Here is a 13,531-nt window from a genome sequence, read left to right as displayed (position 1 = left end):
AGTTCCACTCACTATGCACATGATTACGTTTTAAATTCCTCGAACTACACATAATTTTCACTCAAGCTGGTGGGCTAGCCTTAGGTCCTAGCTATGTTAGCGTATTCTGTATCTGAGCGGTCAGTCCACCATTGGTACCTTGGTCCAGCTGGTCTGCCTTATGAGTCTCGGGAAGCCATCATTTCAAGGTCTGCTGCACTTTATAAAATCCCCATACTTCCTTTTCTAACGCCATATGTGCCCCAGTAAAAACAAAAGACTAAAAAAGAGCTACGGCTGCTTAGAAACCTTTAAAAAAAAAGAAAAGTGTTCCCTATTAGCAAGGCTACCAAAAACACTCTGACATACTCCCAAAAACTTGATGTTTTTGTTATGCTTTTACTGTGTTGATGTTTTCATTATGTGCCTTGTTGACTGAATTTACATGTAGAAAACGTAGACATGTTTTAAATGTCTGTAAAACGTGACGTTGTTCTGAACTCGGGTGACAGAGTGTAAGAAATAGAGAAACAGTGATTATTTAAAGACATTGTAAGTGCCTTAGCAAATGACATGTGATTTAAAGTAAAATATGTAAATTGTCAGTATGAAACAACAACAATTGAATGAATGACAACTTGTTGGTTATGTTTCATCTTTGGATTTTAATATATATGATTACTGTTTTAACTGGCGGTGAACTTGTAACCATCCTTGAACAAACATTTACATACAGTCGGCTCACTAACTCCCAGATATTTGGTTTCAGCAGCTCCAAGCTACTTCTCTAGACTGCCATTAACCCGGATGGATGGATATTTTGAACAAAGGCTAAATCCTCTGTTCTGTATTATTTTCTTCAAAACGGGGATAAACGTCAGCCAAAACATTGTCAACACAGATAATTCTACCTTTTTGGAGTGCTTGACAAAATTCGACCAGGATGAGAAGATTAGACAATAAATGAGGAGATATGGAAATATAGAAAAAGTCAGAATTGTGAATAAAAAGGCAGAATTCTGTCTGTAATCTCAGAATTTTGATAACCTCAGAACTCTTGTGGTCAGATCTCCCCAAAAAAATCACATGTGGCCCTAATCCTCTTCCTTAGATACATGCTTGTTAGCATTACAAATAAATAGTTTGATGGCGATCTTTGTTAGTTTTATTCCTCAAACATAGACCTAATCTCAGGCAGAAGACCCTTCAGAAGAAGGATCTCCCTGAGCATCAGCCATGCAGGAAACCAGCCAGATGACAAAACAAGCAAAGGAGTGATGTGACCAACTGATAAGGTTGGGCGGCTGTGGCTCAGTGGATAGAGTGCTGGACTTCAAATCTGGGGGTAGCAAGTTCGAGTCCCACTGCAGTCAGCATGTCTTTGTGTCCCTGGGCAAGACACTTCACCCCAAATTGTTCCTGTGGGGATTGTCCACAGTACTGAATGTATGTAAGTCGCTTTGGATAAAAGCGTCGAACAAATGACATGTAATAAGGTGAAAGTGTGCTCATCTATTATTCCACATTCCATAAAAAAATTAGACCCAGTAGACTTGACTGCGGTAGAAAAAAAAGGAAAGTTGCTGTGAAGAATGTCTAACCCTTTAGCCAGCAAGCTAGCCAGCCAATCAGAAAGACATTTGTGTACCTGTAGGCCTCTCTTATCTTTCGCCAAGTCGAACTAGGTAATTGCACCAAGCAATGACAGTTAATGGGGCATCCTCCGAATACCAGACAGTTACTTTACTTCACAAAGATGAGTGAAAGAAGAGGCATGACCTCTTCTTAGGCTGATTATGGAAAGCTTGGCGATGAGAAAGGGCTACTTTGTGCACACTGTAATTGGTCATAATAGACCTGTCAGAGCTTCAACTGTATATTGGCGACTGGACCGTACTGTCAAATCTATTTTATCAGACAGCGGGTAACCTTGAGGGTGGCTGTTATTGTACAGTCATAGCGTGCCAAACATGCATATACCAAACATTTGCCAATTGGTATCTTAATAAAGTCTCATGCATGTGCTGGTGTGGAGGTTTCACATTCCAAAGCAGCTACGTCATGTTTTCATTCAAGGAATATTGACATCCTAGGCAGCCAGAGAGATACCAACAAGACATGGTTAATGCTTGTGATTCTTATTTTCTTAATCAGTGAAGTAGATTAGGCAGCTATGTTCACCTGAGTGAAACTCGGAAGAAATGAAAAGCATGTGACAAAGATGGACCGACAGATAAAATGGAATAGACACAACAAGAATGCGCTTGGATAGAACTCAAGTGTGAGAGCATTAGAAAGTGAATACAAGGAAGCTGTAAATATCAGAAAAATAAGCAAACAGGGGGGTTGTGATTGGAATATCCCTCATCTTTTTGGGTCTGTTGGTTGATATATCAATCTGAACAAACAGCCATGACACGTGGAGTCCACCAAGGGTCTCTACTTGGTCCTGCTGTATTCTAAATCTACCTTTTCAGAACACTTCTGCCCACATTCTCACTAAAGCCGAAAGTAGAACACATCATCCGAGTGAAGAGCCTGACTGCCAAAAGCTCAAAAACATGTAATTTCCTAATATTTTCAATAAGCTTATTATTATCAACCATATTTATTACTATTAACATATTAATAGTTGAACTAATACAAAAATCCCTAACATTGCTACTCAATTACTCCCGACGTATATGTTTAAAAACCATTAAAAAACGTTTTCCTAATATCAGTTTTCACAGATTCAAGTGCTATCTGTGGCCTGTGTGGTTTAGTTAAACATATTGGAATTGATACATATAGAGAAAGAGCGTATTTGCAATGTGTTTGGATTGAGTAACCGGGTTAATATAAAATCTTATAATCTAATATGCAGATGTCTAACTTTCCTTGAAGAATTTATTTTAAACTAAAGCTCATTTGATGCATTATCCAGAGTTTCTTATGTTCAGCTTTCAAAACCAATGTGCATGTAAACACATCAGCCTTCAAAACACAAATCACTGCAATCACAGCTGATCGTGCAGGGCTGCAGAGTAAAGCAGTGCTGGAGTTTCACCCCTGTAACCTCAGTGACTAGCACTTTCCAGTTTGCCCCGTGGCTCCGCTCTGATCTACATTCTGGTCCTCCTTCAGTCCCTTACATGTGTTATCAGCTAAGGTCTGTTTACCTGGCCTCGGGTCACTGACAGCCAGCCGCATGTTTGGCCGCTAAAGACAGATAAGGCGTCTCTCAACCCACCTAACTGAAGACTTTATCACTCTGTGTGTGTGTGCCTGTGTGTGTGTGCCTGTGAAGGTGATAACCCCTGGCCAAAGCGTTAGGCTAGGCCAGCTTTCAGTGTTTACAACAGGCAGGATCAAAGCAGGCTCAGTGTGCAGCCGGTCAGCGGACCTGCCGTTTGGTCATACATTAACCAGGCTGTGAGAATGTGTGTGTGTGTGTGTGTGTGTGTGTGTGTGTGATAGTATGTTTTACCAGTCAATAACCCTGAACCGAACAAGGCCTGAAGTAGTTTTGTTGAGTAAGCACTTGCAATGCAAGTGTGTCACGGGTGAGGAATATTCAAAATAGGAGATATTAATAATATGTTTAATTTGTGATTTCTGTTAACTCATTATGTTCCTGCTAGTCCCCTAATAAACACAATGTGGATGTAGTGTGAAGTATATGTGTGCCCCTGACAGCTTCTACTGGCACAGGTGCATATCATTTACTACTAACAATAGGATTGTAGTTTCAACCGTTCATCGTCATGGTCTATAGTTGCAGCAGTAGTACAGTATTACAGCCTTCTATAGTACACAAATAGTCTAGTGATAGTTTACTGTGGGTACATTGCATACAGGAAACGTAAATAGGTTATTCTGCATACTTCCTCTGCGTTTCTTTTTTAAAAAAAAAACACTTCTGGAACTGGAACTTGATTACTGCTTCATATTTGCTCTACAAAATTGTGTCTCAATGTGTCTCCAGTGCTGGCCTGAATCCTCCTTATTTTCAGCTAGATTCTAAAAATGTTGCTAGGTTTCATAACTCTTTAATATATTTATAATTTCTCTTGTCTCTTGAGACTTTTTCGTTTTATGACAAGGGACCAACATCAAAAACCGTTTGACCGCCTCCCAAGCTAGTATTTCTTCAGGTTTTTTTTACATAGATCTTGTTGAATTTTTATTTCAATGTGGAAGTGTTTGTGGATGCAACATTTGACACAAACAACTTATTTGGAAATGAAAATAAAGGAGAGAGTTTAAATAGTTTAACAATGTAAACGATTATGATTTTCAGGGCTGTTTCAACACGATGATGTGCAGATGTGTGTGTATCCCATACCTTGGCTTCAGTTTCCCCTCGATGCAAGGTGTAAAGATGGTGCACAGCGCTCTGTGATGACGCCCATGGGTGGGTCAGAATGTGAAAGACGTGAAAATCATGGCCCAGAGTATCTGCAGTCACCAGCAGCATTCCTACAATAAACAAGCAAACAGTCATCAACATTAGGAATCACTCCGACAGCTGGCTTCAACATTAATTGTTATATCGTCACTTTTACAGTTTTTTTGCATGCAAATAGTCTGTAAAGGCTAAAACCCCAAACTCCCCTCAGGAGGGAGTTTCTCTTCCACACACTCCCCCCCACGCCTGAAACGCCTCCATTGGAATATGTGTTTACTTCGGTAACATAGTGACATCACTATGTAACACTCACGCTTCAATTGGCTAGCGCTTCAACACATTCTACGTGATAGGCTAATGGCGGGACATCTCTAAGAGGTTGACCAATCTAAACAGAACCGGGCCGCTAACCAATCAGAGCAGACCGGGCTCTGGTTTCAGACAGAGGGTGAAAAGAGGTGCAGTGTGAGAAAAATAAATCACTTTTTTAAACATGTCACAGTAGAGGTACAAAATACAAATATGAACCTGAAAAATACCATAATAGGGCCCCTTTAAATATCAATATCCTTGCCAAGTCTTTAACTAGTTTCATCTTACAAAGGTGATACAGTGTAATACAATCATTTGAAAATTGAACGGTTAGGGTGACTAACACACACTTACACACTTTAATTCCCAAGTACATTGTAATTGATAAATAGTTAACATAACTAATCCAAACATTTATAGAATAATAATTAGGTTTTTTTTATAATCTAAAATTTAGAGAAAACTAAAACATCTACTTTTTTTCCTGGCAAAGTTGACCAAAATACTCTAAATCATGCCAGGGTGTTGACACTAGTAAACCGATACACAGTCAGGCCAACCAAAATATTTAAACTGTATTTAGCTCCAGCGGCTCTCACAAAGAGAGCAAACACTACCAACTGCGCAGAGCAAAGGCTAGACAGCATGACAGAAATACTGTGCATTTAAAACAAACAAACCAACCCATTAAAACAAAGCCAGCCATCATTTGTCGATGTCATAAAATGCAGCCTTCATTGCATGATAGCTTGGTGTGGTTAAAAGGAGGGTTTGAGTCGTGTGCTTCCTCGAGGACGGACACGACGATGATTGTCAGTAAAAGAGAACATCCATGTATTCAGACATCCGCGTATGGTCATGGGTGTGTGTGTACACACTTAGATTCACCCCCACAGTGTAACCCCCACTGACAGGCCCATTCATTTGGTCTAATTTTATTTAAGGTCATCAAACTGCAGAAATTATAGGCCTCCACCATAAACAACATGCTCAACAAACCACACCACAACAAACCCAGATCCAAACTAGCTCAGTTAGGAAAAACACAGTACAGCTTTTCAAGCGCATCCCGAAACCTTTAGCAGAAGCTTTGAGATGTAACAACCTTAGATTGGGGCAGTAACTCAAACCGTTGGAAATACATCACTTATAGAGTGTAAGACTTGTAAGAAAAAATATGCAAACATAAGTCTTTTTGACAACTCCCTGACATAAATGATATTAAAGTAATTAGTACTTTTCCTCCAAGTTTTTCCCCCATGGAATTTTTTATGCGAAGGCTACAGTAGGTTTTAATTAGTGGCCGGGCTTTATTGGGTGGCATGTCAAATGTGAAAAGAGGAGGCTGACATGGCATGAGATTAAAAGATTTAGCAACACATGCGAGGGAGATGGAAACACTCCCTCTCTGGAAAGAAAAAGCCTAAAAGTTTTGCACATTCATTCAGAATTAAGAGTTTTCAAAGTTTTGTACTGAGGAAGAGTTATATTTAAAGATGATGAAGAGGTGGAATGAGGGAGGTGGCTGAGCGATGGGGTCATGCAGATTGTCGTACGGTAGGTTGAAGGAGGAGAGAAGAAGAGAAGCCAAGTGAAGTGTGCATTAAGACAGTGGTTAGCTATTCATGCTGTATCAGAGCGACCAGAAAGCCAGAGAGCTATGGCCCAGGGCCTGTAAACTCTTGAAAACCCACGCCCCAAACGAGGTGCCAAGCCACAAGAAGCATTTGCGTCAACTGGGAATACAGAGAAAAAAGGGACGGGGCCCTTCTAATTATAGAGTCTGGAAACGGAAGCGCAGGGTGATTAGGAGTTGAGGCGCTGTGGTCTGTTTATCTCTCGAACCCTCTATCCCCCACACTCCACTCTTTCTTTCTCTTTCTTCCTTCTTTCTGTGTTTTGGTCGGGCCCTGCCCACCCAGTGGCTGGAGAGTCTGGCCCCTTGGTTTCTGACGGATGAGACATGGCCGCTGTGTCCTGGCAGGGGCCGGCTTTTCTCTTCTTCTGCTGATGGTGGTGGAGTCTCGGCTCCAAAAAAGTAACAGCTCAGAAAAGCTGGAGAGCTTTGTGTGTGCGATTGCCTGAGGACTGGGGCTTTTGTGGCCTTGTTGAAATACAGAGGCCCTCGCCGAGAGGCGTCAGTCGGTTAGCCCGCAGGATGGCCAAATTAAAAAGTAGCTGAGCCGCCCGGCGGGTGAAAAGAGAGGGTTTCAGGAAAACCAGAGGCTGGCTGGAGCAGGGTTTGACACGTCCTATTTATAACACCTTGTCCCAGGGGTTACAGTGTTATTTACGATGTTTTAGTACAAAAATTGCTGGCACAAGCACTTAGACATGCGCTAAACTGGAAGGGATGACCTCTAATTTGCCATGTGTGCGAGACATGCATTTGAATGGGACATGAGGGAAGTGATATAATCATTTCCATAAATATCTGCTTTCTGTTTTTTTTTCCCCCAAAAAATATTTTCTTTTGCTGCAGGCTTTGCTGTCCCATCTCTGACCATCCAAACAGAAAACATCTGCTCAATCCCATTAATAGTGGGAGGATGTTTCATTTACAAAGTGGTTGGGATAGCTTTATTCTCGACAAAGGCAGATGGGACCAGGGAGTGGGAGTGGGAGAGAGAAAGAGAGAGAGAGAGAGAGTGCGAGCAAAGCAGAGGAATAAGTGGAGAGAGCAACAAAGAGGGCCATGATTTCCCTACTTGGCAACACAAAAGGCCACAACAAAACTAGTCCACTTTTTAATTAACAACACTAGGCCCAAAAAAACCTTTGAAAATCTGAAAAAAATCAAAAACTATAACCATGTGGAAGGCATGAAGCTCAAACGATGAAGTACTTGTGGGACTTACTGTTACCGGGAGGAATAAACTTCAGAGCAAATGAGCCCAATGCACAAATGAAAGAGTATCCATCGTAAGACGAAGCTTTGTCTTCAGAGCTGCCAGGTTTGGGGGAAAGACAGGACTTTTTGTGGCTGTATGTATTTACACATATGCTGGGCATATACAATACAGAATAATGTTATATTCTAAGAACACAAATAACCAAAGTTTTACTTCGATCAACTAACAGTTAACAATCAGTCATTATACAATGTTTCTCCCGACGTCCATCCACTTACCAACAACTCTCTACTACAATGCTTTACTTTCTAATTTTCTTTGATCACTATACAAAAAAAAAAGATCCTGTAGAATGAAGCAGCATCTGTAGTGACAAAGATCAGAAAGACAGCAAACATCATGCCTGTCCTAAATTCCCATCATGGGATGCCTGTTCATTTTTTTTATTTGATATTAGCATCCTTTTATTCGTCTTTAAATCACTTCACATACCAGCACCTGAATTATTTTCAGATTTATGCTCACTATAGATCACTCAGGTCCTCTGACACTGATTCTTTCATTGATTTCAAAGGTGAGGACAAAGACGTATAAGGAGGAAGTTTCCAGGCCCTCGCCTCTGGAATAGCTCTGTATATGTAAGTTACTATTGCTGAACCTAAATTAGTTCTTTTTTAAATAATTGCCAAATTTCCTAGTCAAAAGCAATGTATTTGTTGTTGAAGAAACAACAAATAGCAAATATAAACCAGAACTATTATTGATATGGTTGTTATACAATGTTGGCAAAGATTGAGCTATCTGACGCTTGAAAAAACTTGTTTGTGCTCTATGGTCATTATAGTATGTACCTCTATTAATGTTACTTATTTAACTCAAATGTATATGTTTGTAACTTTTCTGCAGGCATAAATGCTGATACCAATGTATTTGTTATCCAGTTAAGCCCCATGCAGTTTGCTCCCATGCCGGGGGCAAAACGCAACATCTTGCAAGAAACAGCGTCTGAGGGCTTCTTAACATTTAACAAACTATGAATGTGTCATACCCACTTAATGGGAAGAAACTCAGCTATCAGAGAATATTAACAATTTTTAACTAAACGAAACACAAGGGAATAACAAGCCTCTGAATTAGCCCTGAGCGAAAAAAGGCTAACGCACTTAGCACAGAACTCACCGTAGAAATACTTTATTACTTATCGGATCTGCACAAACAAGATATCAGCTAGATTCCACAGATTCTATAGGTATAAGTATCATCACTGTGCGATCAAAACTTGCGGCAGGGGAAGCAAACCCAGACAACTAGTGATGGCAGTTTGACACTGAAGCTTCGATACGTGCTTCAAACCCTGGTTTTCCTATTCCATAGAAGCAGTGCTTCGAAGCTTGCTTCAAATCACGTGACATATGACGTCCGAAGCAGCAACTGCTTCATTTCCTGAATGAATCAACTCACTGGTTCGCCGTCCAATCAGGTGATTCAATGCACTGCCTCGTCTCGATTCTGACAGGTGACAGGTTGAAACGGTTTTGAATTTGAGCGCTTCAACACTTTATAACCGCTCTAAACAATGCGCAATGTGTGGGTTGTTGTCGTAGTTTGTGTTGTTGCTGTTGAGTTGTTGTTGGTATTGCATTTGTATTGGATCATTATAGAGCAAGCCATTTGCTAACGGAGCTTACAGAAGTGGAGGAGAGCTAGCTGCTAACGGAGCTAACAGTAGTGGAGGAGAGCCAGCTTCTAGACAGCATGGAAGAGAAGGTAAAAAATTATGTCAAGTTGGCCAGCTACAGTACAGTCGAAGACATGTTCGGAGTACTGGAGAACCGTTACGGAAACAGGTCCACGATTGCACTGCAGATCTTTGCAGAACTGGAGAAGATACCAGCTGTGAAAGGAGACCAGCCGAGGAAGGCAAGGCAAGGCAAGGCAAGGCAAGTTTATTTATATAGCACCTTTCAACACAAGGCAATTCAAAGTGCTTTACAAAAAAATGAAAGACATTAAGAAAATGGCATTTAAAATCAGTCATTAAAAAGAAAAGATAATAAAATAAACATTAAAAGAAAAAATACATGGATAAAAGTTACAGTGCAGTTTAAGATGTGAATAGTTCAATTAAAAGCGGCGACAAAAAGAAAAGTCTTCAGCCTGGATTCTGAGGAAGGTGATAGACCTCATCCAAGCTGTGGAAAAGGCTTTGGCAGACCTCACAGACCACGGGAACCCTGGAGCCATCAACCACCCGCTGATGATTAGGTCTATAGAAAACAAGCTGCCCGACCAGGTGAAGCGAGAGTGGGTCATCTTCAAGGCTAAGCCCGAAAACGGTGTAACCCCAGTCAACCATTTCAATGCGCTTCTGAAGTTCCTGAAGGAGCAAGAAGAAATTCTAGAGAGCTTGGAACAACTGAAAATAACAGAGACATCTGAAAAAATGGAAAAGCCGCAAAACAGGTTCGAGTGAAAGTATGCCTAAACAAAAGCCACCAGAAGGGACACTCCAGAAGGTGAGTGCGTCGTGTGTGGAGAGGAGAAACACAATAACAAGTTATTCTTCTGCAAGAAGTTCAAGGGGTTTGGCTTGGCTGAGAGAAAGACTGCTGTGAAGAAGGTAGGAGCATGCCGTGTTTGTCTTGGATGTCACGATGTGGTAGAAGAGTGCACAGACAGGTTCCTCTGCAACAGGGAAGACTGCCAAGAGGGGACCTCCTCGGACCACCACTACCTCCTCTGTCCAAAATGAGAACAGCTACCAAAGGGGAAACCTGGACCAGGCAGCGAGAGGGTAAGGGAGCTAACAGAACAACAAAAGCTAGCCTTGTCCAAATGTTCCCCAGAGGCGGCGGTGGAGATCAAGAAAGCTTTCAGTAACAGCAACAAGACTTCAGTGACAAGGAGCGCTAGGAAGGATGAAGGTGGACTTCTGGAGAAGAATAGACTGACGGAGCACCCTGTCATCATGATGCTGTTGGAAGTCACTGCCAACGCGGGGCAGAAGATCGGAGCTCTGATTGACCTCGCATCAGACACCAACTACATCACTCATGTAGCGGCTGACAGGCTCGGTCTGAGCAGAGAAGAAGTCACTCTGGTCGTGCATGGAGTTGGAGGAATGACCGCAACAGTCAAGACGAAGAGGTACCTCCTGCGAGTAAGAGTCAAGACCCCCAAAGGTACTGTGAGGGCTCACAAGCTGGTTTGTTATGGCCTAGAGGAGATCGCTAAAGTGCATCGGAGCGTCAGACCTGAACAGCTAAAGAGGTTCTTTCCAGAGGTTGCAACGGACGAACTTAAGAGACCAGACCATGTCGAACTTCTCATCAGTCACAGAGAGGGGAGACTCGCTCCACAAAGACTGAGGATAGTTGGAGACCTCGTCTTATGGGAGGGCCCACTGGGTAAAACCGTGGGCGGAGCACATCCCAGTCTGTTCGAGAATGTAAAAGTGACTATGCACCAGTCCGAGACGCACTTCGCTCGCTCGATGAGGACAGCTGCTGTGGAGTACAGAGAAGTAGTCGAGAGTCCTGAGATCCTGAGGGAAGAAGAGACCAAGAGTCTGACTCGGGAAGTAAAGGCGGAGACCAGGGATACAACTGCAACAAGGAGAGAAGTTCTCGAGTGGTGGAAGTGGGACAGCATCGGTGCAGCCTGTGAACCCAGGTGTGGTGGGTGTCGCTGCGGGACATGCCAGCCAGGAGGAAAGGAAATTACCCTGGCAGAAGAAAGGGAGCTGGAAGTGATTAAAGAGGGGCTGTCCTACATGGCCAAAGATGAACACTGCCTGACTCCGCACTGGGACGCATCTTACCCATGGACCGAGGACCCAGCCTCACTTCCAAACAACAGAAGAGGAGTGGAGGCCACCTTCCTGAAAACAGAGAAGCAGCTCAGGAAGGAAACTGAGTGGCAGTCCGCCTACAAAGGTCCGATTCACGAGATGGTGGAGAGAGGCGCGGCAGTAAAACTCACCACAGAGATGATAGACGGCTGGAGAGGACCAGTGTGGTACGTGAGCCACATGGTCACGCCGAAGCCCCACTCAGTGACGACACCAGTGAGACTGGTCTGGAACAGCAGTCAACAGTTCAGGAGGGTCAGCATGAACGACCTTCTACTTAAGGGGCCAGATGTGCTGAACCCTATCAGATCGGTCTTACTCCGATACAGGGCCGGAGAGCATGCAGTCCTAGGAGACATCCGAAAGATGTACTACTCAGTCTGGCTAAAAGAGTGTGAAGTCCACCTGCACAGGTTCCTCTGGATAGACACCCCAGAAGAGGACATCGGTGAGTACGCCATCACCAGGGTAAATATTGGTGACCGACCCGCTGGGTGCATTGCACAGTTGGCGATAAGGGAGACTGCTCGGCTTCCCAGTTTTGCGCACATGGTGGAAGATCGCAGGGTCCTGGAGGAGGACAGTTATGTGGACGATATCTTAACGTCCCACAATGACCAAAAGAGACTGGAGGAAATCACAGAGGGGGTAGAAGAGATCCTGAGCGCCGGAGGCTCCTCCCTCAAACCATGGGTCAGGTCAGGCCAAAGTGGGAGGCAGAGGACTGCAGAGGACTGCGGAGCAGGTCCAAGCTGGAGCAGTAGCAGAGCCAGGGGTCAGGTTGGTGGAGTCAAAGGCCTAACACCTCTCGACCAAAAGGGAGACGTAGTCAAAGCTGAGATGTGCGGTGCGGTCTTTGCAGCTCGATTAAAAGGGTATTTGCAGAAGCATGTACGGTTGGAGGTGGAGCGCTGGTTCCACTTTGTTGACAGTCAAACGGTCCTGGGAGCCATCCAGCGAGAGAGCTACGGGTATCAGACTTTCTTCGCAAACAGGGTCGGCGAGATCCAGAAGGCCGGACCAGTAACTGACTGGTGGTGGATCCCAGGGCCATTTAACATTGCCGACATCGTAACAAGAGGAGCAACTCCTGAAGACCTGGGAGAGGGCTCAGAGTGGCAGAGGGGACCAGAGTTCCTGGTGAGGCCGCTAGAAGAATGGCAAATGAAGTCGGCCGCGGAGGTGGCAACTGGTGCCAGAGAGAGTGTGGGCAAGCTTCAAAGAAAGGCATTCTCGGCAATACTCACCAGAGCCCAGTCAAACAAAACCCCTATCCATGACGACACCAGTGGAAAGGACGCAGAGGCTGAGGAGTCCCTAGTTAAGGTTGGCGGATCCCCAGAAACCTCCGAAAGGGAAGAAGCTTCAGTCTTGACAGAGAGAAGACCGGAAGGAAAGTTTCGGAGCATTGCTGTTGTGAACCTGGTGAAACCAGAGAGGTTCAGCAGTCTGGCTAGGCTATGTGGAGTGGTCGCATGGGTCCGGCGAGCTGCAGAGAAATAGCTGACTAGAAGAGGCCGAGCGGCGGGCCAAGCAAAGTGGGAGGCAAGAGTTCTGGACAACAGAAAAGTCAAACCTGTGCCCCTTAAAGAGCAACTTAAAAACCTGCTGAACCACCCTGAGGCTTTTTCTACCTGGCCTTTAAATCTATTCATGTATAAAAAAAATGAACACTGGCACACTCCACTCAGAGAAGAGGGTAGGTGTCCGTCATTATGCCCCGAAAATTGCAAACTCCCAACTGTCTTGGTTTTACAGGTTTCTCTAAACTCTCCTTTACCCAAACCTCATCCATTCTTTCTAGGAAAAGAGTTTGATGTCACTGGAATAGACCAGAATGCCGTTTTTTTTTGACAGGGCAATACTTCTATGGCTTTAAAGTTAATCATACATAAAAGGGACACCTCTGTGTTCAGGAAGCCTCTGTTTCTACCTCACCTGACAAAGTTCATCCGACAAAGCCACAAACCCAATTTACTGCATCTAATCTAAATTCCCAGTAAATCCTACTACCTTTTCTTTGTTTTTTATTCCTGTAGTTTTTCACCATGGAACAAACATGTTCTCACAGGAGCTTATACAGACCTTTGAAACCAGGGCTCTTTTGATGTCATGTTTAAAAAGCCCCAAAACAAATTGCTCCTGTCC

General features: G+C 43.6%; 1 protein-coding gene across 2 annotated transcripts in view; it reads right to left on the bottom strand.

Annotated features, from left to right (window-relative positions):
• bcas3 (BCAS3 microtubule associated cell migration factor) overlaps positions 1-13,531 on the bottom strand; it is a 325,389-nt gene that overhangs the window by 258,463 nt on the left and 53,395 nt on the right. For both annotated transcript variants that reach the window (XM_034113221.1, XM_034113222.1), the window contains exon 14: positions 4,307-4,440. In XM_034113221.1, coding sequence (XP_033969112.1) covers positions 4,307-4,440 — 134 coding nt within the window. The remainder of the gene's footprint in view (positions 1-4,306; positions 4,441-13,531) is intronic.

The sequence above is a fragment of the Trematomus bernacchii genome, unplaced genomic scaffold (assembly GCF_902827165.1).
Source record: "Trematomus bernacchii unplaced genomic scaffold, fTreBer1.1, whole genome shotgun sequence".
Lineage (NCBI taxonomy): Eukaryota > Metazoa > Chordata > Actinopteri > Perciformes > Nototheniidae > Trematomus > Trematomus bernacchii.
Note: the sequence above shows the minus strand (reverse complement) of the source record. Positions and strands in the feature narration are given on the sequence as shown.